This window comes from Halichoerus grypus, chromosome 8 (assembly GCF_964656455.1).
Source record: "Halichoerus grypus chromosome 8, mHalGry1.hap1.1, whole genome shotgun sequence".
Taxonomy (NCBI): domain Eukaryota; kingdom Metazoa; phylum Chordata; class Mammalia; order Carnivora; family Phocidae; genus Halichoerus; species Halichoerus grypus.
Genome location: NC_135719.1, coordinates 150,756,326 through 150,776,932, shown reverse-complemented (window position 1 = coordinate 150,776,932; position 20,607 = coordinate 150,756,326). Strand labels below are relative to the sequence as shown.

Sequence of the window (20,607 nt, the reverse complement as noted above, 5' to 3'; positions counted from 1 at the left end):
GTGGGAAAACACCAGGGCAGGAAGGGTGAGACCCACAGCCGAAGGACAGGGCTGTGCCCCGTTGTGCCGTGGGCTCGGTGGAGGGGAGGCTTCCGAGCAGTGCTGTGCATGTCTGTCCGACCGACGGCTGGCCGGCTGCCCGGCTGCAGCCCAGCTAACGGGAACTGGCACGCATGAGTCATCCTGCTGGGCAGGCTCACCTGGGCCCTGCTGGCTGTGTGCATCCCCACGGAAGCCCAGGAGTAGAGTGCGCCTGTGTGTGCTCATGGGTGTGTCTGTGTCCTGTTGTGCATACCTGGGCACGTGGGCACACCTATGTCAGTACGTGTGGGAGTGTGTGTGCACGGAGACGTAGCCGAGTCAGTCTGTGTCTGTGTATCGGTGTGAATGTGTGCGCCACCTTGTCTACGTGTGTGTGTGATGTGTGTGTCTCTGTGTCTAGTCTGTGTGTCTGAGTGCCCCGCCCCCCGTTGCAGCCTGTCTCTTTCTGCCCTAGGAACAGGTGTGTGTGTGTGTGTCCATCTGTCTGTCCCGGCACCACTGGCACCATTCCTAGGAAGCCCCCAGGAATGGTCCTCGTGGCAGTAGCTGTGCTTTCCTGGGTCTGTTCTGGCCCAGGCCTCCCACCCCCAGCCCCAGCAGGACCCACACCTCAAGGTCCCCTTCCTCAGATCTACATCGGGCTGGGCCTCAGCTAAGTCCCTGCTTCGGTGGAAACAGAATTCTCCTGGGCCTTGCTACTCCCTGCCCATTCCCCAGGGAGTGTCATCTTCTGCATGCTACCCAAGCTGGAGCCCAGGGGCCCATCCCACTCCAGTCCTTACCAAGCCCCTCTGCCATCTTCTGGAACATCCTGGGTCCTTGTCTCCCTCCTCATATTGCTGCCCTGGCCCAGCCCCCACCCACCCTCTTGTAGGGCTCCTGACTTCCAGCAGTGCCCCCCAGGGACAACCACCCTGCTCCCCCCCAGCCACCAGGTGGTCTTTCCTCAGCTCCCACTGCCCAGTCTTGCTGCCCCCTGCCTCACTGCACCTAATTCTCAGCCTGGGCTCTCTTACCCTGTCCTCGGCACACACACTACTCTGTGGCCTCTGAACCCAACACTCCTCCCGCACTCCTGAAGTCCCAGCTTACACTGTCCCTTGGGAGCCTGCCAGGAACCCCTCCCCACGCACCCCCACCGCGGCACCGCGCTACTGGGCAGAGCACACCTCTGGCCTGGGAGCCCCCTCGGCAGGGCCAGTGAGGTCAAATCACATGCCCACGGCCTGCACGGGCTCCGCTGCCTCTGTGGCCCCCAGGGTGCCCCGCACCCCAGCTTGTCACTTCAATGTCCGTCTCTGGGCTGGGAGGTAAGACTGCGGAGCGCGGGTCCAGCCCGGGAGCCCAGGCGCGGCGTGTGGAGACCCCTCCCTGACAGGGGCCCAAAGTCAACTGTCGGGACCCAGAAAGGCCAGCTGAGGGCGCGGGGCGGGCCTGCAGCGGGGGTCGGACGGGAGGTGGGCCCCGGGGGCGTGGCCGGGCGGGCGGCAGCCAATGGGCTGAATGAGGCCAGGCCGGGCGGGGCGGGGCGGGGCGGGGCCCGGGGGTGGCGGGGTCCCGGGGCGCCGGCTGGCTCCGCAGTCCGAGGTCGGCGGCCCGCGGCAGCGCAAGCCAGCGGAGGCAGAGCGCGGCGCCCGCCGGCTCCCCGGCCGCCCGCGCGCCGGAGCCGAGACCCGCGACCGGACGCGACGGGCCGCCGCGGGCCCGCACCGCCCCGCCGCCGCGATGTGCGACTGTTTCCACATGGTGCTGCCCACCTGGCCCGGAGCCCCCGGCAGCGGTGCGCCTCCTCCCCGCCTGCAGCCCGCTCCCCTCGGGAGGGTGGGCTCTGCGCGGGGACGCGCGCCGGGCGGGTCGGGGTGCGCAGCGGACCGGGGTGGGGCGCCTCGGGGACCGGCCGGGGTCTCGCGCGCGATTCTGCGCCTCGGGGCTGCTCGGGACTGCCTTCCCTCCTGCTGCCTCTCTCCGTCTCTGCCGCTCACTTTGTCTCTCTGGGTCGCTGACTCATCTCTACCACTCACTCTCCTCCCCGCCTCTGTCACTCACTACCCCTGCCTGTCTTTCCCTCGCTGTCACTGTCCCCTGCTCTAGCCCTCTGGGATGTTGTCTTGTCCCTAGAGGCGGCCGCCTGGGGAGGGCCGCTCGTGGGAGTGGGGCGTGAGGGCCGCGGGTCACAGGCATAGGGACCTGCTGCCAGGCTCACCCTCTATCCCGCTTCGGGGGAGAGCAGCCTGGCTGGAACAGGACTTAGGGCTATCGGCCTTGGTCCAGAGTCCCAGGCTGGGCTGGGCTGGGTCCACAGTGTGGCTACTGTGTGGCTGGGTCACTGGGTAGGTGGTGGGGCTAGACCTGAGGTCTGGGGCTTGGTGAGGGGCCCGAGTGGGGTCAGAGCTCAGGCCACGGAGTACCCAGTGCTGGGCAAGGGAAGGCGAAGGTGGGCGTTGCCCATGGGGCACTACCCCCTCCCCACGCCTCTGGCTGCAGAATGGGAACCAGCTGCTTTGTTATCTGTCTGTCCTTGCATGAGGGCTGGTTCCAGAGCCTCGGTGTCTCAGCGTCTTGGGGGGCAGGGTGGGGTGAGGCAGGGGCAGGAGTGGGTCAGTGATGCGGCAGCCACACCCAGGGCATCTGGCCAGTTGCCAGCAAGGGGGGTTGGGCCTTGCTGCAGTGGGGCAGACTGGACCCCACTCCTTGGGAAACTGGGGTAGAAGATGATGATGGTGCTGATGCAGAGCGGGGAGGGGTGCCCCTTGGCCTGGGCACGCCCCTCCAGCTGCAGCAGGAGCCCCCAGGGTCCCTTCTGTTGCCCAATTTTCTGGTGAACACCAAGGCCCAGCTGGCCCCCTGTTTGGCCCTCCCTTGTCCAAGGGATTTTCCCTGGACAAGCTCGGGAGGATGATGGCTGTGGTGGGCCTCCAGCCCCCTCCTCCTGACTGAGGCTGGCCGTGGCCCACATCCCTGGGGATCTGCTGCATCACAGGGAAAGGAGAGGGGGCAGAAGGACATGGGGCTGCCTCCAGCACTGGCCTATACCCTTACTCATAGGTTACCCAGAGACTCCCAAGTTGCAGGGTCCAAAGCCATCTCATCCACCCTGCTGCCTCAAAAAGGCCTGGTCTGAACACCCCTCCACAGCTGAGACCCTTATTCTCTGCTGACTTGGGACTGGCCTCAGGGCCATCGCTCCTCAGGTCCTGTCTACGAAACCATCAGCTGTTAGGGAATGTCAGCGGTTCTCATGGGGCATTGAGAGGAGACCTGCTGGATCAGAGCCCCTGGGGGCTGGGTCAGATTCCCAGGGCCTCCCCCACCCTTCACCGAGGCTAAGGAACAGCATTCCCGATAAGGTCCCTGGGGGGTTTGGTCCTGGCCCTCCCAGCCACGGTTCCCTCCTTGAAGACCAGAGATGGGAGGCCTTACCGCACCCTCATCGTTCCGCCCGTCCAAACCTGTCCTTCTGGGCCAGCCATGCTAGGTCCTTTGAAGACCCTTCCCAGAGCCTGGGTGCACTTCTCCCCTCAGCTGGGGGAGGAAGCCATCTCCCGTCCAGCCTGCACTGGGAGGCTGCCCCCTGGTGGCTGCGCCCAGAAGACACCCGTGGGGGGATCCGCCCAGCCTCAGGGCACCTTGGCCATGGAGCAGCCCGCCCCCAACTCCTTCCAGGCCCCTGCAGGCGAGGGAAGGGAGCTCCACCTGGGCGCACTGCCCCTACTTCACTGTGTGATGGGTACCAGCCGTCACACCGCTTCCTTCCCCAGAGGCAGCCAGTTTCTTCCCAAGGCAGAGCTGGGTCCTGCGCAGCTGGACTGACAGGGAGCCCCCTACTCCTGCCCTGGGCCCCTGCCCTGCACCCGAAGCCCCTGGCTTAGCCTGAGCCCCCCTCCCATCCCCACTCTGAGAAGCGCCCACTGGGTCCTGGGAGGCCCCACCATAAGGGAGGATCTGGGTGGTCTCTTCTTGTGGGGGGCAATGGTAACTCGGGCCCTTCCCAAGAGCACTGCAGTGTGGGGCATCCCTGTGGTGGCCTCCCTCTTTTGAGCAGGGCTGGTGGCCTCGCATGGCCCTGGGCTTGGAGCTGCAAGGGTCTGCGGGCTGGAACTGTGTCCGTGAACAGAAGTGACCACGGCTGCCCACAACAGAGGTGGAGCAGAGAGCTAGAGCTGTGTGGTCAGGGAGGCCACGGGCCCGTGCGCGTGGCAAGTGCCCCACACCGTCCACACTGGTAGCTTTCCCCGGGTTGTCCACACCGGCAGAGGGCTGTGTCCCCATTTTGCAGACGGGGACACTGACGCTTGCAGCGGGAGGCAGAGCCCTCAGCAGCGCGGGGCCTCTCTGGCCTCCACCCACTCAGTGCTGTGAAGTCGGCGGGTGCCGCCTTACCCCACCAGGGAGAGCTCTGGGGCGCTCCCTCCAGCCCACAGTGTCCGCGGCAGGAGCGGGCAGCAAGGAGGCCGCGGAGGCCATCCTGGGCGGGGGTACGGGCCCTCCCCAAGCTGAATGAGGCAGATTCTCCAACCCCCTCTGGTGTGGCAGATGTATTCCTGACAGCACCCTCGTTCTTTTCCCTGTGGGAGAACTGAAGCTGGACAGTCTGCTCCTGCCCCAAGGTCTCGGAGGGGGGGAAGGGGGCGGAGTCCAGCGCCCCGAAGGCCCTGCCGCCCCCTGTGCGCCAGAGGTGGTGTGAGCCCCACTCCGCTGGGGCTCATCGTGGCTGGGCCTGTGGCAGGAATGCCCTCATGGCCTTCTCTCTCTCCAGCTGAGCTCTTCCATCCTTGACTTGGCTAGGAGCTGCCTCTTCCAGGAAGCCCCGTGGATTGCTGGGCCCAGCTCTCTCTTACCTTCAGCCTCTGACCCTCTCTGTATCCCTTCTTCCACGGCTGCCCTTGGCTGAAGGCTTCTTATTTCAGGTTGAGCCTGGGGCTGGCCTGCCTGGGGGTGAGGAAGTGGAGGTGTCAGGGGGAAGGACCCAGGCCAGTGGAGCAGGGCACTAGCCATCTGGAGGCCCCTGCCACTCACTCAAGGCATGGAAACCCAGATCTCCCCAGCCAGAGGAGGCAGATCCTACACTCAGGGCTCTGTTGGGGGCCCTGGGCCGTGGGAGGTCGCACAGCGGGGAACACTGTACCATTGTCTGTCCGGCTAAGGTGAGTCAGGCACAGCTTCTGCCATTAGCCCAGCCTTGGGTGTACAGAGGAGTCAGGGAGGGCTTCCTGGAGGAAGGTGCATGTGGTAGGGAGAGTGCAGGAGTGCAAGAGGCCTGGAGAGAGCTTTGGCTGGGGGACAAGTAGATTAACAGGGTGGGTCCGGGGATACATGTAGGGGTGAAGGGTAGAGAAGCAGGGGCCTCCTGTTAGGAGGGGGGTTTGTTCCAAGGGCACTGGGAGCCCCACACAGGTTCCTGGCAGTCTGCGTGGGAAGGGATGAAGCCAGGCAGGAGGAAATGGAGGGGGGCAGAGGACTGGGCTGGGAAGTGGGGCGAGCTGGGGTGGGGGTGCTTAGCTGGATGCACGGTGAGACCTGGCTGTGTGACCCTGACCTCCCTGACATGCCCCCCAGCCCCCTCGAAGGTCAGGGGCGCTTTCTGCCGAGAGTCTGGGCACAGCTCCCGGTGAGCCTGAGCCCGCCCAGCTGCTGCTTCTACCGCCAGGCTTCCCTCTGTTTGTCTTTTTTTGGAAGCGGCAGGCGGCTGGGAGCCAAGGGTCCGCCTTGCTGGGGTAAATATTTAATAGTTTGAGACCCTTTCTCAAATGCAAAGGCCTGAGGGGCTGGGGTGGGGGGCGGCACGTGGTGGCCCTGGGCTCCCACCCCGCTTCCTGCCCTGCGCTGACCCCAGTGTGTGTGAGAGGGTGGGGGTGGCATGGGGCCGCGGGGCCAGAGAGCTTCCGGCAGGGACCCGGTGACTGACGGGAGTGTCGGCGGAGAGCGGGCTCCGGGCCACCGGCTGAGGGCGCCTGGCGGCCTCCTGGACCCTGCTGGGGTCTGCGGCAGGCATCCTGAGAGGGGCCCACAGCGGCGCTCCGGCCTGGACACGGCACCGGGTGCGGGTGTCCAGTGCCAAGAGGAGAGTCGAGGCTCTGAAAGGAGCAGCAGGGGACAGCCCGGGGGCCCAGCCCCATTTGGCCAGGTCATGCCCCCTTTGTTTGGGGCTCCAGCCCCTCTGCCCTGAGTGGGGGTCAGACCAGGGGCCCGCACCCCCGCACCTCTGTCTCCCACTGAGGCCTGCGTGTCCCGAGAGCTGCCAGCCCTGCTGGACCCCTCCCAGGGTGGGGACGAGGATGGCCTCCCACAGGGCACTTGGCTGTGGGACTGCTCGAGGGGCAGCTCCCTCTCTGGCCGGCCTTACTCCTGGGCGGCTCCAGCCCCCAAGGGTTCCTCTGTGACACATCTCCTGAGAACGCCAAGCTTGGCCCTGGCCGCCTCCCCAGCTGATTCACTATCAGCTGCCCCCGGCCCTGCCCAGCCCCTGCCGGCAGCTGAGTCCCCGTGCGGACTCTGAGCAGGAGCCCGGGGTGCCCGTGGCTTTGGGCTGCAACTGCCTGGGCAGTGGGCATCGGCGGACACGTGCTGGACGGCCTGGGTCTCGGGACCCGTGGTGTGGCGGGTCAGCAGACACCCATCAGCTGGCCCAGCACCTGCCTGGCCACATGGGCTCCTTGGGAGCTGAGGCAAGTGGGCAGGGCCTTGCACCGGGGCCCTTCCGTGCCGGAGAGCCGGGTATGACCCCCGTGGGACCAGACACCAGCTCAGGGGCAAGGTATGAAGGGCGGCCCCCTGACTCTTGCCCCTACGAGCTCACAGTGGCCTGGACCCACAGCCCTGTGCCTCCGGCCTCTCTGCCGGCCCAGGGCTCCCTGCACATGTGCAGGCCCTACTCGCCCCCATCTCCCATCGGCAGGGGAGCCGCAAGTCCACAGCCTTGCCGAGGGCCGTGGGCACTAGCTGCCCGTGGGGAGAGTCAGGGTCGAGCCTGCCGAGAGCCTGGAGGGGGTCTGTGCGTGCCGGGGAGCAGAGCACAGGGTGTGGGGGAGGGTGGGGCCGGAGGACAGGCCCCAGCCTGCAGGCCGCCCAGCGTGGGGGGGTGGATCTGGCCACAGCTCACTCTGGCCGTGTGAGCTGGGGGCCCAGCCCAGGCTTCTGTAGTGTTCCAGGGCCACACGGCCGGGGGCAAGGGAGCTGGGGGGCAGCGGGGTCCCGGAGGACGGGGCTGGCGACGAGGCTCTGTGGGTTTGGGACACCCAGGCTCAGGAGGGAAGGAGGGGGGTGGCCTGCTCGGTACCAGCAGCTGCCTCCCTTCCAGCTGGGCTCAGCCCTGCCCTGGGGGAGATGACAGACCTGTGGGGTGTCAGGCAGTAAACAGAGTTCCCAGGTGAGAACCATCTGGGGCTGTGGGAGTGGGTGAGGTCCCTGGCCGGCAGGCCTGGCCAGCTTTCCTGTCTCACGGTAAATAGACTCATTTGTGACCGTTAAATTTTTAGAGAGGGGGAGGCTGGGAGAGGCCTGGGTACTGTCCCTCCTTCCTGGACTGGGGACCCACCCTGGGGCCTCTCACCCGCGCTGGGCCAAGAGTGCCCACTGGCCCGGGCTAGCCAGAGCCTTCTCCCTACCTGGGGTCCCTCTGAGTGGCCAGGCGCCCTCCCTTACTGTCCCCCCACCCCAGGCCGCTCCGGCTTCTTGTGTCCCGGTGTGGGGCCTGCTGCCCTCAGCGGTCCCCAGAGCCCCCAGCCTGCAGCGGCCTCGCTGATCCTGGCCTGGGTGCAGCCGTCCCACCACCACCTCCCCAGGGCTGGGCCTGACCCCTCACTGCCCTGGAACCCCAGGCTGGGTTCCTCAGCTGTGCGGGCCTGCTCCAACCTGCTTGTGGGGTGCAGGTGCCAGCAGCCAGCTGAGCCCCACCCCACGGGGCCGTGGGGCACAGGGCGGGGCAGCTCTGGGATCCAGCGAGATCTGCTGATGGCTCAGCCTGTGTGGTCCTGCCCAGGCCTGCCAGGGCTCCTGGAGCTGGGAGGGGCCTCGGAGCCGGAATCTGCATCCTCCCACCCGCCCCCTTGGCACCTAGGGTGGGGGCTGAGTCCTGAGGGTCAGCAGGGTGAGTGACAAGAGCTGATAGGCCAGGCACTTGGCGCTTTGGGGAGTGGATGACTTGGGGTCTCAGACTCAGAGGCTGTGCTTATAGCCAGATGACTGGGGAGGGGGTTAAAATGCAGGTTCTAGGGCCCTCCCCCCACCTGGCTCGTCGGAGGCCCTAGCGCTCTGGGAGGTGGTGGCTGCTGAGTTTGGGCTGAGGGGCTGGAAGGGTGGCCGGGGTCAGGCTGCCCCTGAGGGACATGGGCAGACGAGCAAGACTTCCCTAAGGTCACTCAGCAGCCCAGGCCATGGGTGGGCTTGGGCCGGCCCTGCTCTGGCCTTGCCGGTCTGTGCTGCCTGTGGAGGGCTGGCTGTACCCTGGGCAGGGGTCTCCACACAGCCTGAAGGCCCTCAGGTCCCAGACGGGGCCGGACTTAGTGCCTATCGCAAGACTGTCTTGGAAGGGCCTATCTACCTCTCGGGCTGTGCCCCCTGTTCCCTGCACCCCCGGTCTGGCCCACTCCGAGCCTCTGGTCCCCCATGTACAGGGAAACTGAGGCGCAGGGCCCATGAACAGCCTGGCCGGGGGGGGTGCGGGGGGGTGTCCTATCTGACATCTGGTCCTGCCTACCTGTCTACACAGCAGGACTGGACTGGACTGCGCTGGCGGGTGGTAGTGACTCAGACATCCCGGGGCTGGCCGGTGTTTCCTTTCCCAGTCAGCTGCTTGGGCTGGGGCGGGGGCACTCTGGGGGAGGGGCGGGCTCCCCAGCTCCTTGAGGCTGGGGGGGCGGGGCCTGGCCCAGCTCCAGGCCTGTGAGGGGGCCGCCCATCCCTCTGCTGGGGCGAGGGGGGCTTGGCGGGGCTCCAGGCCTGCCTGAGGAGGAGGCCAGGGTGGGGCAGCGGAGCAGGGCTGTGGAGGGGAGGGACCCAGGAGGGCAGCCGGAGGGAGCTCAGCTGGGATCTTCACTTCTGGGCAAGTTGGGAGGACATCGACCTGGGTAAGCCACTGCGGCTATCCTCTACCTGCTTCTGCCCCCAGCCTGCAGCCCCCTGCCCCCCAGCCCCCAGCCTGCAGCCCCCTGCCCCCAGCCTGCAGCCCCCTGCCTCCTGCCCACAGCCCCTGCCCCCTGCCCCCCAGCCCCCAGCCTTCAGCCCCCTGCCCCCAGCCTGCAGCCCCCTGCCCCCAGCCTGCAGCCCCCTGCCCCCTGCCCCCAGCCTCCAGCCCCCTGCTCCCCAGCCCCCAGCCTTCAGCCCCCTGCCCCCAGCCTCCAGCCCCCTGCCCCCAACCCCCTGCCTGCAGCCCCTGCCCCCAGCCTGCAGCCCCCTGCCCGCAGCCCCCCACCCAGCCCCCAGCCTGCAGCCCCCTGCCCTCTGTCCAAAGCCCCCTGCCCCCTGCCCCCTGCCCCCAGTCCCCAGCCCCCTGCCCCAGGCGCCAGCCCCCTTCCCGGTTTCAGCCCTTGGGTGCCTGCTTACCTCACCACCCACCACCTGTGGGGGCCGGGTGGGGGGCTCAGGCTGGGCACCAAGCAGGGCTGTCATCTCCCCGACCCTCTGCCCTGCCTCAGCCTGAGCCCATGTTGGAGGGACAGGCCTTCAGTTCATGGGGTCAAGGGCACCAGCTCAGCCATTGCAGTCCCAGGGCAGGCAGATCCCCGAGGTTGGACCGTGTGGCCGGGCAGTGTTCCTCAGGGGCTGCCCACTGTCCTTGTGGGTGCATTGAGGGCCCTGGGAGTCTGGGGAGGGTGCTTCCAGCAAGCCCATGCTCACTGCAGGTGGCAGGTGACAGGTGGGCCAGACGTCTGGGGTACTGGCCTCTCAGCTCAGAGAGAGAAACAGGCTCGGGCCCACTGGTGCATCTGGGATGGGCCGGAGTGTGGGGCCTTTCCTTTTGGCTGCTGGGCCCTTTGGAGTTGGCAGGCTGGTGTGCCTGCCTCAGTTTCTCCGGGTACAGGAGGAGACGTGCTGGGCGCCCCCCTCCCTGCCCTCCCAGTCCCACAGCTCAGTGGCACCCTCAGGCTTTCCAGGAGATCCTTCCCTTCCTTTCCCCGTCTGCTCTCTGCACTAGCACCGGGCTCTCAGTGCTTGGGACCAGAGAGGAAGTGACGGCAGGGTGGCCATGCTGGGTCTGTGAGTTGGCAGGGGAAGCCGCAGGTGAGAAGTGCCAGGGCTGGGGGGAGCTGTGGGCCGGCTGGGCATCCGGGAGCGATGCAGGGTGATGTGAACGCGTCCTGGTTGCAGCCCGGGCAGCAGCGAGAGCAGGTTTGGGGGGGGATGACTACCCTCCCACACAGGCCTAGGCAGCCAGGCTAGGGCCTTGGGGGCAGAGCGGGAGCCAGGCTGGCCTCCCCACGCAGCAGCTACCTTGAGAAGGCTGGGAAGGGGAGGGTGGGGCGGGGAGCAGGCCCTCGCTGCCTGTGGTTGTTGCTTTGGGAAGTCTGAAGGTCTCATGACCCGTCAGCCGAGCCCAGCACTTTCCTCGTGAGGTTCCAGCATGGGGTGGGGTCTGAGCGTGCCGTGTGCCTGTGTGAGCACTGGGCTCCAAGCCCACGGGCAGCGTCCCCTGAGGGGTGGGCCTGCCTCAGGGGCTCCCGCCCCCACGGCTCCCTGGGCGGCCGGGGGCCTCGTCAGGGACTGTGCACTGGTGCTACGGGGAGGGGCCCAGGCCCGGGCACAGATGTCCACACACACGCCCTCGTGGGCGTGCACACACTCGCGCACACACCCACGCTGGACCTCTCAGGCCACGGTCCGGGTCCCCGTTTGCGGCTCTCCTCCCTGCCATCTCACAATCCCGCAGGCCGGCAGTTGCCCTGGTGACGTGCATAAGCGCCCACCACACCCAGCCCCCCTGGAGGGCAGCCAGTGTCCATGCAAACTTGGGTTTTGTTCAAGCAAAATGGCCCCACCCACGGGTGGCCCTACTCTGGCCAGGGGCTGGCAGGAGAGTCCCCGGCTGGGGCGAGCGGAGAGTGGGGAAGGCATCCGGGCTAGCGCCCCACTTTCTCCATCCCCTCCACCTGGTCCCCCAGCAGCATGCCACCTCACCTTGGCTGTGCCCGCTCTCCAGACACACTTCCTTGAGACCCCGCCCCAGAATATTCCAATGTTCTCGGCAGTGAAGCTGTTCTGCTGCTGGGGGGGCATAGACCCTCACCGCTCACTGGAAGGGCTCGGGCGCAGCCCCTGGGGTGTGTGAGGCGTGACCCCTAGTGCCAGCCCCGGCGGGAGCTGCATGCTGCAGTGGCGTCTGAGGCCGGGAAGGGTTAGGGTTAGGGGCTGAGGCAGGACAAGGAGCAGGAAGGGCATTTGGGGAGGCACCAGGGGCTCAGCCTGTCGCCTCCCTGTCCTCTGTGAAGTGGGGCTTTGGTGACCTTATTGTCGCTGGACTGCCTAGAGAGCCTGTCTGTGGGACCACAGTGGGCAGGGGCCGGGTCAGGCGGGTGGGTGGCCGCCCCTGCACTCACGGCTGGGCGGGGCTTGGCACATGGGGACTGACAGGACCATGCTCTGGGGGATCCTGGGGTGCCTCGTCCTCCCTCCCAGGGTGCAGGTCCGAGCCTGGCAGGCTCCTGGCCTCTCTGCCCCACAGTGGGCAGGCAGGATTTCCTCTTTCCTGTTTGTGCGTCCCGGGGCCAGGCGCTGGCCAGCCGGCGGTTCTGCCTGAGGGGGTGCAGAGGGACCTAGAGCTCAAAACCACAGCCTGGCACCTCCTGGCGGTGTGGCCTCGGGGAACAGAGAGTGGGGAGCAAGTCCCTGCCCCTGATTCAGCCACCTCCTGGAGCCTGCTCTTCAGCCCACAGTGGGTGTGGGGCCCTTTGCGGTGCCAGGGGGCCGAGGCGGGGCTGGCTGGCTGGAGCAGGGCCCGCTGCGCTCCGCGGCCCTGGTTCCCAGCGCGGGGTGTGCTCCCGCCTCCGCGCTGTCCACACCTTCGCCGTGGCCCTCGGCGCCCGCCAGACGCCCCCGGAGTGGATTTGGGGCTGCAGCTTCTCAGGGCCGGGGACCCCTGCCCGGCTACAGGAGCCTTCCTCCGCGGTGCCCCCCCCGCCCCCCAGCACGGGGCGCCCAGCTGGAGGCCCTGCCTGGGGTCCCCTTCCCCAGCCAGTCGCGCTCCGCCCCCAGCCGCTCCAGGGACACGCCTGCCAGGAGAGGGCGGTCACCCGCTCTTGTTTTGTTGTCTGATTCACAGAAACGGCTGCAGCTGGCCGCGGAGCTCTGGGCGAGGTCGGGGGGCCGGGGCGGCAGGTTTCTGGGCGGGCTGGAGGAGCTTGGCAGCCCTCCCCAAGCCCCTCCGCCTGCCTGCCTAGGCCCCACCCCAGACCGGACCCTCCTCCGCGCCGCCCCCACTGTGGTCCCTCGGTCCCTCGTGCGCTGGTGGCGTGGGTGGGCACCACCTCTTCTGGACTCAGCCCTGCCCTGCACCACCCCCCACCCGGGGGCGAGCCACCTTGGGCAAGTGGCTTCCCCTCCTCCAGGCCCGGCTCTCTCATTTCTCACTGCTTACCCAGGCGTACCCACCTTGGGCTGGGGGTACGGGCCTGGGTGGAATTGGAAGGGAAACTGAGGCAGGACGGTGCGTTTGGCTGCTGTGCAGGGGAGCTGGCTCCATAGAGAAGAGGCGAGGGCCGGATCAGAGGCAGGGACTTGCTCCCCACTCTCCGTTCCCCACCCTGGCAGTCCCCCTGGTGTTTCCAGGTGGGCACAGCGGCCCCCAGATGTCCATGGGGAAATCGAGGCCCAGAGAAGGCGCAGGCTTGCTCGGGGTCACACAGCAACTTGGCCAAAGAGCAGTGGCCACAGTCACACTCCTGCGGGGCTGGGCCTCCCCCATCTGCTCCACAGGGACAGGGACATGCCCAGTCCCCCGGCTGGGTGCCCACCCCATGGGGCAGGGACTCACGCCTCCCACTCGTTGCCCTGCAGCCTGCAGTGGGCAGGGGTTTGGGTCCCCTCGCCACCGGCAGTGTGGGCACCTGCAGAGAGGGCTTCCCCAAGCCCGGGCCCGTGTGCCAGAGCTCGTGTCCATCACTGCTGCGTCTTCGTGGAGTACGCGGTCCAGTTTCGGGGAGTCAGGCTGGAGTCATGTTTGTGGGAAAGCTGTGAATAAGGATTTGATTGTTGGATCAGGACAGAACTATGTAGACAGGCCGCTTCTCCTTGGGCTGCGTTGGCCTCATTATTCTCTACAGGTCCGTCCAGTTCGTCTGAATGTTCAGACTTATCGGCAGGAAGTTTATCATTTCCTCACTTCAGTTTCATGGAGCATTTTAAAAATTCTTTCTTGAACAAGAGTACAAATCCTACAAACTTGACAGAGAGGGACAGTGAGAGTGCATGTGAGCACAAGCAGCGGTGGGGGGCAGGCCATTTTTCTTTTCTTTTTAAGGATTTATTTATGTGAGAGAGAGAGCTCATACGAGTGGGGGGAAGGGCAGAGGGAGAGGGAGAGAGAATCTCAAGCAGACTCCCCACTGGGTGTGGAGCCCGACATGGGCTTGATCCCATGACCTTGAGATCATGACCTGAGCCAAAATGAAGTCACGCTCAGCCGACTGCACCACCCAGGCACCCCTCTTGCCCATTTTTCTACTGGGTTGTTTGTCTTTTCCTTTTGGTTTGCAAGAAATCTTCGTACATTCGGGGCAGGAGGCTTTGGTTTGGTAAATGTGTTGCAAATCTCTGCCCAGTCCATACCTTGGCTGCTGACTCCTTCAGCGATGTCTTGTGATGAACGGAAGCTCTTCATGTTGACGTAGACCAATTCTCCGCCATATCCTATAGGCCTGGCGCCTTCGGTACGCTGGTTAGGAATTGCTTCCCCACCCCCACAGTCGTTTCTATTTATCTTCTGGAGGCTTTATTGCTAAACCTTCTGCTTTGGTCCTACAATCCATATGAAATTAATACTTTCCATGGCTGGCATAGGGTTGAGATTAATATTTTTCACATGGATAGCCAACAGACCCACACGAGTAACTGAAAAGACCATCATCCATTTCCCACAGCTTTGCATCTGTGAGTTTGGTTCTGGGATCTTTTTCTGTTCTGTTGGTTTTCGTTTGCATTTTCCTGACGGCTAAGGAAGTCATCCATCTTTTCTTGTGGGCATCAGTATATCTTTTTTGTCAAGTGTCTGTTCAAATCTTTTGCCCATATTTAATTGACGTGCTTTTTTTTTGTCTTTATCTGTTGATTTGTCAGTTTATCTGGATGCAAGTCCTTTGTCAGATCTATGCATTGCTTTTTCGTTTTCTTAAGAATGCCTCTCAAGACCGGAAGTATTTAATTATGATGAAATGTTTATTGCATTTTCTTTTGTGAGTCACACCCTTGGTGTCCTGTCTAAGAAAACGTTGCCTCCCCAGGGTGGTACAGAATGTCCCCTGTGTTTTCTTCTGGAAGGTTTATCGTTTTAGGTTTTACATTTAGCTCTGTGATTAATTTTGAATTCATTTTTATGTGTAACATGAGGTAAGAGTCCAGGATTTTGTTTTGTTTTTTGTTTTCCAAACACATAACCAGTTGTCCCAGCACCATTGTTGAAAAGACTACGATTTTTCTATTGAAATAACTTGGCTGATTTGTCAAAAATCAATCGACCGCACAAAGTGTGGGGATATTCTGGACTTTGTATTCCATTTCATTGATCTTTTATATTTATATCATACTGTCTTGATTCTGCTGGGCATCAGAGAAAATACCTAGCATGATTTAAGTTGTCTTAAACTTACTGAAATATTTTATTAATTTTTTTAAATTAATTTATTTATTTGACAGAGACACAGTGAGAGAGGGCACACAGGAGGGGGAGTGGGAGAGGGAGAAGCAGGCTTCCTGCTGAGCAGAGAGCCCGATGCGGGGCTCGATCCCAGGACTCTGGGATCATGACCCGAGCTGAAGGCAGACGCTTAACGACTGAGCCACTCAGGTGCCCCAACATTTTATTAATTTTATTCTTTAAAAGGATTTATTTTTGAGAGAAAGAGAGAGTGCATGAGAGGGCCAGAGGGAGAGAGAGAATCTTAAGCAGACTCCCCTCTGAGCATGGAGCTGAAATCATGACCTGAGTTGAAACCAAGAATCGGACGCTCACCTGACTGTGCCCCCAGGTGCCCCCCCTTTTTTTTCTAAACTTACTGAGACATGTAGTCTATCTTGGTGAATGTCCCATGTGCACATAGGAGCAGGTGGAGGGGCCTCCAAGTGCCTGTTTGGTCTCACTGGTTCACTGGTTATTCACCTGTTCTTATGTGTCCTATTCTGTACCCAGAGGAGCGTTAAGATCTCCTGTCATAATTGTGGATTTAAGTGTCCTGTCAGTGCGGCCACTTTTCTCTTCTGTGTTTGTAACCGCTGTTATCAGGTGTATACAGACAAGTTTATTGTGGTTTTTGATGAATTATTCCCTTTTTAAAAAGAGTTATGTATTTATTTGAGAGAGATCAAGTGCACAGTGGGAGGGGCACAGGGAGAGGGACAGAGAATCTCAGGCAGACTCTGTACTCAGTGCAGAACCCAATGTGGGGGTCGATCCCACGACTCTGAGATCACGACTTGAGCTGAAACCAAGAGTTGGACGCTTAACCGACTGAGCCACACAGGCGCCCCCCTCCCCCATCCCTTCTATCATTATAAAATGTTAGGACAGTTAATGCGTGGTGTATACTTTTCTTTCCTTTCACTTTTAACCTATCTATATCTTTACATTTATAGTCCATTTCTTGTAAACAGCATATGGATAGGTCTTGCCTCTTTAAATGTCCTCTGACAATCTCTCCCTTTTGATTGGAATTTTAAGTCCCTTTATACTTAATGTAATTGTGAACGTGGTTGGTCGAAATCCCACCGTCTTGCTCATGGCTTTCTGTTTTATCCTTGCTCCTCTCTCCCTCCTTCCTTACCATGTTTTAGGATAGTTAAATACATTTACACATATATAATTACTCAGGAATATACATTTTATATATACACAGAAAGAGAGACACGCATTGTATATATCTATAGAAAATGTATTTTTAGGATTCCATCTCATTTCCACTGTTGGCTTATTAGCTCTGCATCCTCTACAATGGTTCCTTTACGGCTTATACTATGTATTCTGTACCCGTCGCAGCATACTGCCTCATGTATAAGGTAAGAACTTTACAACTTTACGGTAACTTTCATTCCTGCAACCCCATCCTTCAAACTATAGTCGTCATATGCTTTACTTCTACACATGGTAAATTTTACATTTTATTACTTTTGTGCAATCAATTCCATTTTTCTTTCACAGCTCGATGGAGGATAATTTATATACCATAATGGCCACCCATTGTGAATGTACAGTTCAATCGTTGTTAGTAGCTTTGTGAAGTTGTGCGACCATCACCACAATCCAGTTCTAGGACATTCCCATCACCCCAGATTCTCCTAAGCCTGTTTATGGTCCACGCCTGTGCCCACTCGTAACCCTAGCGATGTTTACTTCCTTCTGGTAAAATACAGAAGCTTCGACCCAACGTATGTGCTTTCCTCCCCCTCGCTCTTGCCTCGATCATCACATACGGATCGCATCTGTATGTGTGGTAATCCCAACGAGGCGGCCCTGGGATGACTGCCTTCCCCCGGGGGTGGAAGGACTGGCCTGTGCCCTGAGCCCCGCCCGCTGCTTGTTTGGGGAGTTCAGGCTGTTGCAGTGGTCACGTGGCCTCCAACGCCTAGACTGTCTGGCCTTCTACAAGGAAAGTTTGCCAACCCCCTGCTTCCTACAACCTCGTGTCTTTTAAAAAAGTGAAGACTTGAGCTGGATGGAGGGAAAAGGTATATTTATATTCTCTCGTGCTCGCCCGCCGATGTAGCGTTTTCCGCACTCCCCGTTCCTCCCTGCGGACCTGAGATAGCGTCCCGCGGCCATGCCTTTTCTTCAGCACTGCTGGGGAGACAGACGCGCCCGCAGTGGATTCTCCCAGTCTTGGCTCATTGGCAGATGCCTCCGTTTGCCTTTATTTGTGCGGCACGGTTTGCTAGGCCTGGAGGTCTAGCTTCCCGACGTCTTCCCTTCAGCCCCGCGAGTGTGCCCTTCCACCGCACGCCCAGCTCCCAGGGCGCCGGGTGCTGACTGTGTGGTCCCCGCCCTCACTGTGCAGCTCCTGTTTGTCTTGTTGCTTTCAGAATCTTCCCCTCTCTTCATCGTCTGGGCTGTGATGTGTTGGGTCCGGACCTCTGTGTGTTTATCCCGCTGTGATGGCCGAGCCTCGCGGGTCTGCAGGTAGCTCCCGGCGGCCTTTCTCCTCCCTCTCTCCCTCCCTCCCTCTCTCTCTCTCTCTCCTTCTGAGACTCGGGCAGCTTACAGGCTGCTGGGCTGAATGTGCTCTCGCACATCTCGTGGGCACCGCCACTTTCTTGAATCTTTTTTCCTCTGTTCTCTGAATTGGCCAATTTCTATTAATTTACAAGTTTTTTCGATGCTTTCTCCTGGCATGTCAGTTCTGCTACTGAGTCCCTGTAGTACATTTTCAACTCTAGACTTTCCATGTAGCCTTTTGACAATCTCTGTTTCTCTAGGACAGCCTCCCTTCGCTGCTGAGCCATGGCATTTTCCATCTATAGTTGTTGCTTTGAAGTCAGTGCTCAGTCCCACCTCTGGACGTTCAGAGAGCTTCCGCGAGTTGCTTTGTTCCCTGGTATGGATCAGACGCTCTTCTTTCTCTGCGTGTCATGTCACTTCTGGCTGAGTGCTGGACACTGCAGCAACTCTGGGTTCTGGCCCCCTCGGGGCTGGATTGTTGTGTCTCTGTGTGTCTGTTTGGTGACTTCCTGGGACTGAATCTGTGAAGGCTACTTCGCCTGAGTCCCCTGTGCGGGCTCACCGCTAGCTGACCTGATGGCACCACCTGCCCACCCCTGCGTATGCTCCCAGACCCAGTGTCCGGGATGGGGTGACGCGCGCACCAGCACGGTGCACGGACGGACTTCGCCTGGGCCCGGCCCCCTGGGTCCGCCGTCTGGTCTCCCCGCCTGCACGGCCCCGCTGACTCAGCCTCTCTCTTTGCAGTGTCTGGCCGGCAGCTGCAGCCTGAGGAGCCGGACGCAGACACAGAAGAGGACCACTCTGTAAGCGAGGCCCCTGGAGGATGCATGCCCCCCTCACACAGCCCCCAGCCTTTCCTGGGCCTGCGCAGAGCCCAGGTGGCTGAGGGCTACCTGACTTTTCTCTCCTGCCAGGTGACTGAAGGGCCCGTGGACGAGATCATTCGGCCACGGCCACAGGGTTCCTCCCCTGTGTATGAACACGCTGCGGAGGGTGCTGGTTCCGAACTCCCGGTAAGCCTGCGGGACAGAGACCACGGGCTGAGGGGAAGTGCAGGTGTGAGCATGTCTCCTTCATCACCCTGTGTGGGCAGCTCCCACCCGTTTGTGCAGCCACGCAGCCCTGCCCTGCTGCCCACCGGGCCACACTTCTACCCATTGCGCCTTCCTCTCTGACCCCTCCGTCCCCCAGGACCCCTCCCTTCAGTGGGCCAAGACGGAGATGAGATTGTGCATGCGTGTGCGCGTGTGGGAAAGAGAGCCCGTGCTCGATGTGGGCATACACGGGCTGTCTCTGGACGGGCCTAGGGGGCGGGCATGGGAGCAGGTGTATTTCCTAAAAGACTTGTTCTTGCTCTGTTTCCTTCTTACCCTGCCCACAAAACCCCAGTTCCTGGGGGGTCTGCCCTGGGTGTGGGTGCTGGGGCCTGGGGGCTGGGCCCTGTCAGGAAGCACCAGGGCCAAGAGTCACCGCCGCACCCCCCGCCCAACCACCCCAGCCATGAGATCAGCTCCCTCGGCACGCAGCACTGCTGTGGGGCCTCCGGTCTCCTGAGTCCCTCCTGTGCCCGGGGTGGGGGCAGGTGCGTGACCTCCAGCCTCTGTGGCTGCAGGAGGACACACCGAGGCGGCGGGCTTCCTCGGGCTCTGGGGGACGGAGATCCTGGTGGAAGCGAGAATCAGGGGACTCCCGGACATTCTCCAGGATGAGTCATCCGCAGGTGGGTGTGGTGGTGCCTGAGGGTCAGGGAGGTGGGCTCCCTGCGAAGACCCCAGCTGGGCGGGAGGCGCGGCTGGGTCGGAGCAAGGAGAGGGGCGAGGAGACCAGGGAAGGGCCTGCTTGTCACCCTCGTCGGGCCTGGTCTGGAGGCGGGGCCTCCAGAGGCTGGTCCGGGCTTCCCCTGAGACGTCCGAGGAAGAGCCCCACGTGGCCAGGAGACCGAGGCACGCAGACCTCAGTCTGCAGTGGATGCAGCTGCTGCCTGCCTCATACACAAACCACGGAGGGTGCTGGCTTCGGGGGTGCCCAGTGAGGAGGTGCACGGCCCCGGGCAGCCTGTCCTGTCATCCGCGGCTCTGCGGTCCCACAGCTCGGCCGGGCCCAAAGCCTCTGAGTCGGGCTGGCCGACCCGCTTGCTGTGTGATCCTTGGCACCCCTGACCCTCCCCCGCCCAAACCCCCACCGCCTGGCGTGCCACTGGGGCGTGAGGGATGCACAAGGCTTGGCCACCCTGCGAGCAGAAGCCCCTCCTGTCTGCTCACTGAGCCCGCTGGGCCAACCAGCTGCTCCCGAGGGCTGGCAGGTTGGGGGGACAGGAGGAGGTCGCTCCTGCGGCAGGTGGCTTGCAGCTGGCTCTCTCCAAGGCCTGGACATGACAGCCCAGGCCCTGGTTGGGGCCTCCTATGCTGCCCCCTGTCTCCTGGGTGAGGGGCAGGACTCTGGGCTCCCCGTGCTCAGGGGGGGTAGGCCCCCAGCACGGATGCCCACGGCGCCATAGGCAGAAGCGCACCACGGCCCTGATGTGCTTCTGCTCCGGTCCATGCAGGAGGCGACAGAGGTGACGCTGATGACCGAGGCGGAAGCTGGAGCCAGCGGCTATAGTGTCACAGGTGGTGGGGACCAGGGGATTTTTGTGAAACAAGTCCTGAAGGACTCGTCAGCTGCCAAGCTCTTCAGCCTGAGAGAAGGTGCCATGACCGCCCCCTCCCTGGGGTCCCCATGGTCCCCATCAGGACGGGAGGGACCTGGAGGAAAACGGGCCTCACCCGGCGCTCAGGATGCCCCTGCTGAGACTGCTCAGCCACCTCCAGGCTGGGGCCGCCGGCTGTGCTAGGTGTTCCCACCAGTGCCACGGGGTGGCCTCCTTCCCACGCAGGGCTCCGTGGAGGGTGGGGCTGGGCTCCCGGGGCCCCGGTAGATGCATCTCTCCGAGCCATGGCGGGACTGGGGCAACTAAGGCCAAGGGCCCGCTCTGTCTTTGTCTAGGGGATCAGCTGCTCAGCGCAACCATATTCTTTGACAACATTAAATATGAAGACGCTCTCAAAATTCTTCAGTACTCAGAGCCTTACAAAGTGCAGTTCCAAGTCAAACGGAAACGTCCTGCCACAGAGGACGAGGAAGGGGTCGCCAGGGGGGCTCAGCATGGCCCGAAGGGCAGTGAGAAGCAGGTGATGCACCACAGCCAGTGAGGCTGGGCCCCACTGACC

At 62.3% G+C, this 20,607-nt stretch overlaps 1 protein-coding gene across 4 annotated transcripts in view; it reads left to right on the top strand.

Annotated features, from left to right (window-relative positions):
* The first annotated feature begins 1,672 nt into the window (after nt 1-1,672).
* AHNAK2 (AHNAK nucleoprotein 2) overlaps nt 1,673-20,607 on the top strand; it is a 35,557-nt gene continuing 16,622 nt past the window's right edge. The window contains exons 1-6 of one of the 4 annotated variants that reach the window (XM_078054298.1): nt 1,673-1,822; nt 18,143-18,201; nt 18,313-18,411; nt 19,011-19,118; nt 19,944-20,085; nt 20,384-20,568. In XM_078054298.1, coding sequence (XP_077910424.1) covers nt 1,768-1,822; nt 18,143-18,201; nt 18,313-18,411; nt 19,011-19,118; nt 19,944-20,085; nt 20,384-20,568 — 648 coding nt within the window. In that variant the 5' untranslated portion in view covers nt 1,673-1,767. Of the gene's footprint in view, nt 1,823-6,766; nt 6,797-9,027; nt 9,108-17,153; nt 17,357-18,142; nt 18,202-18,312; nt 18,412-19,010; nt 19,119-19,943; nt 20,086-20,383; nt 20,569-20,607 lie in introns of those variants that run through there. The other 3 variants (XM_078054301.1, XM_078054300.1, XM_078054299.1) reach the window with 3 other exon arrangements.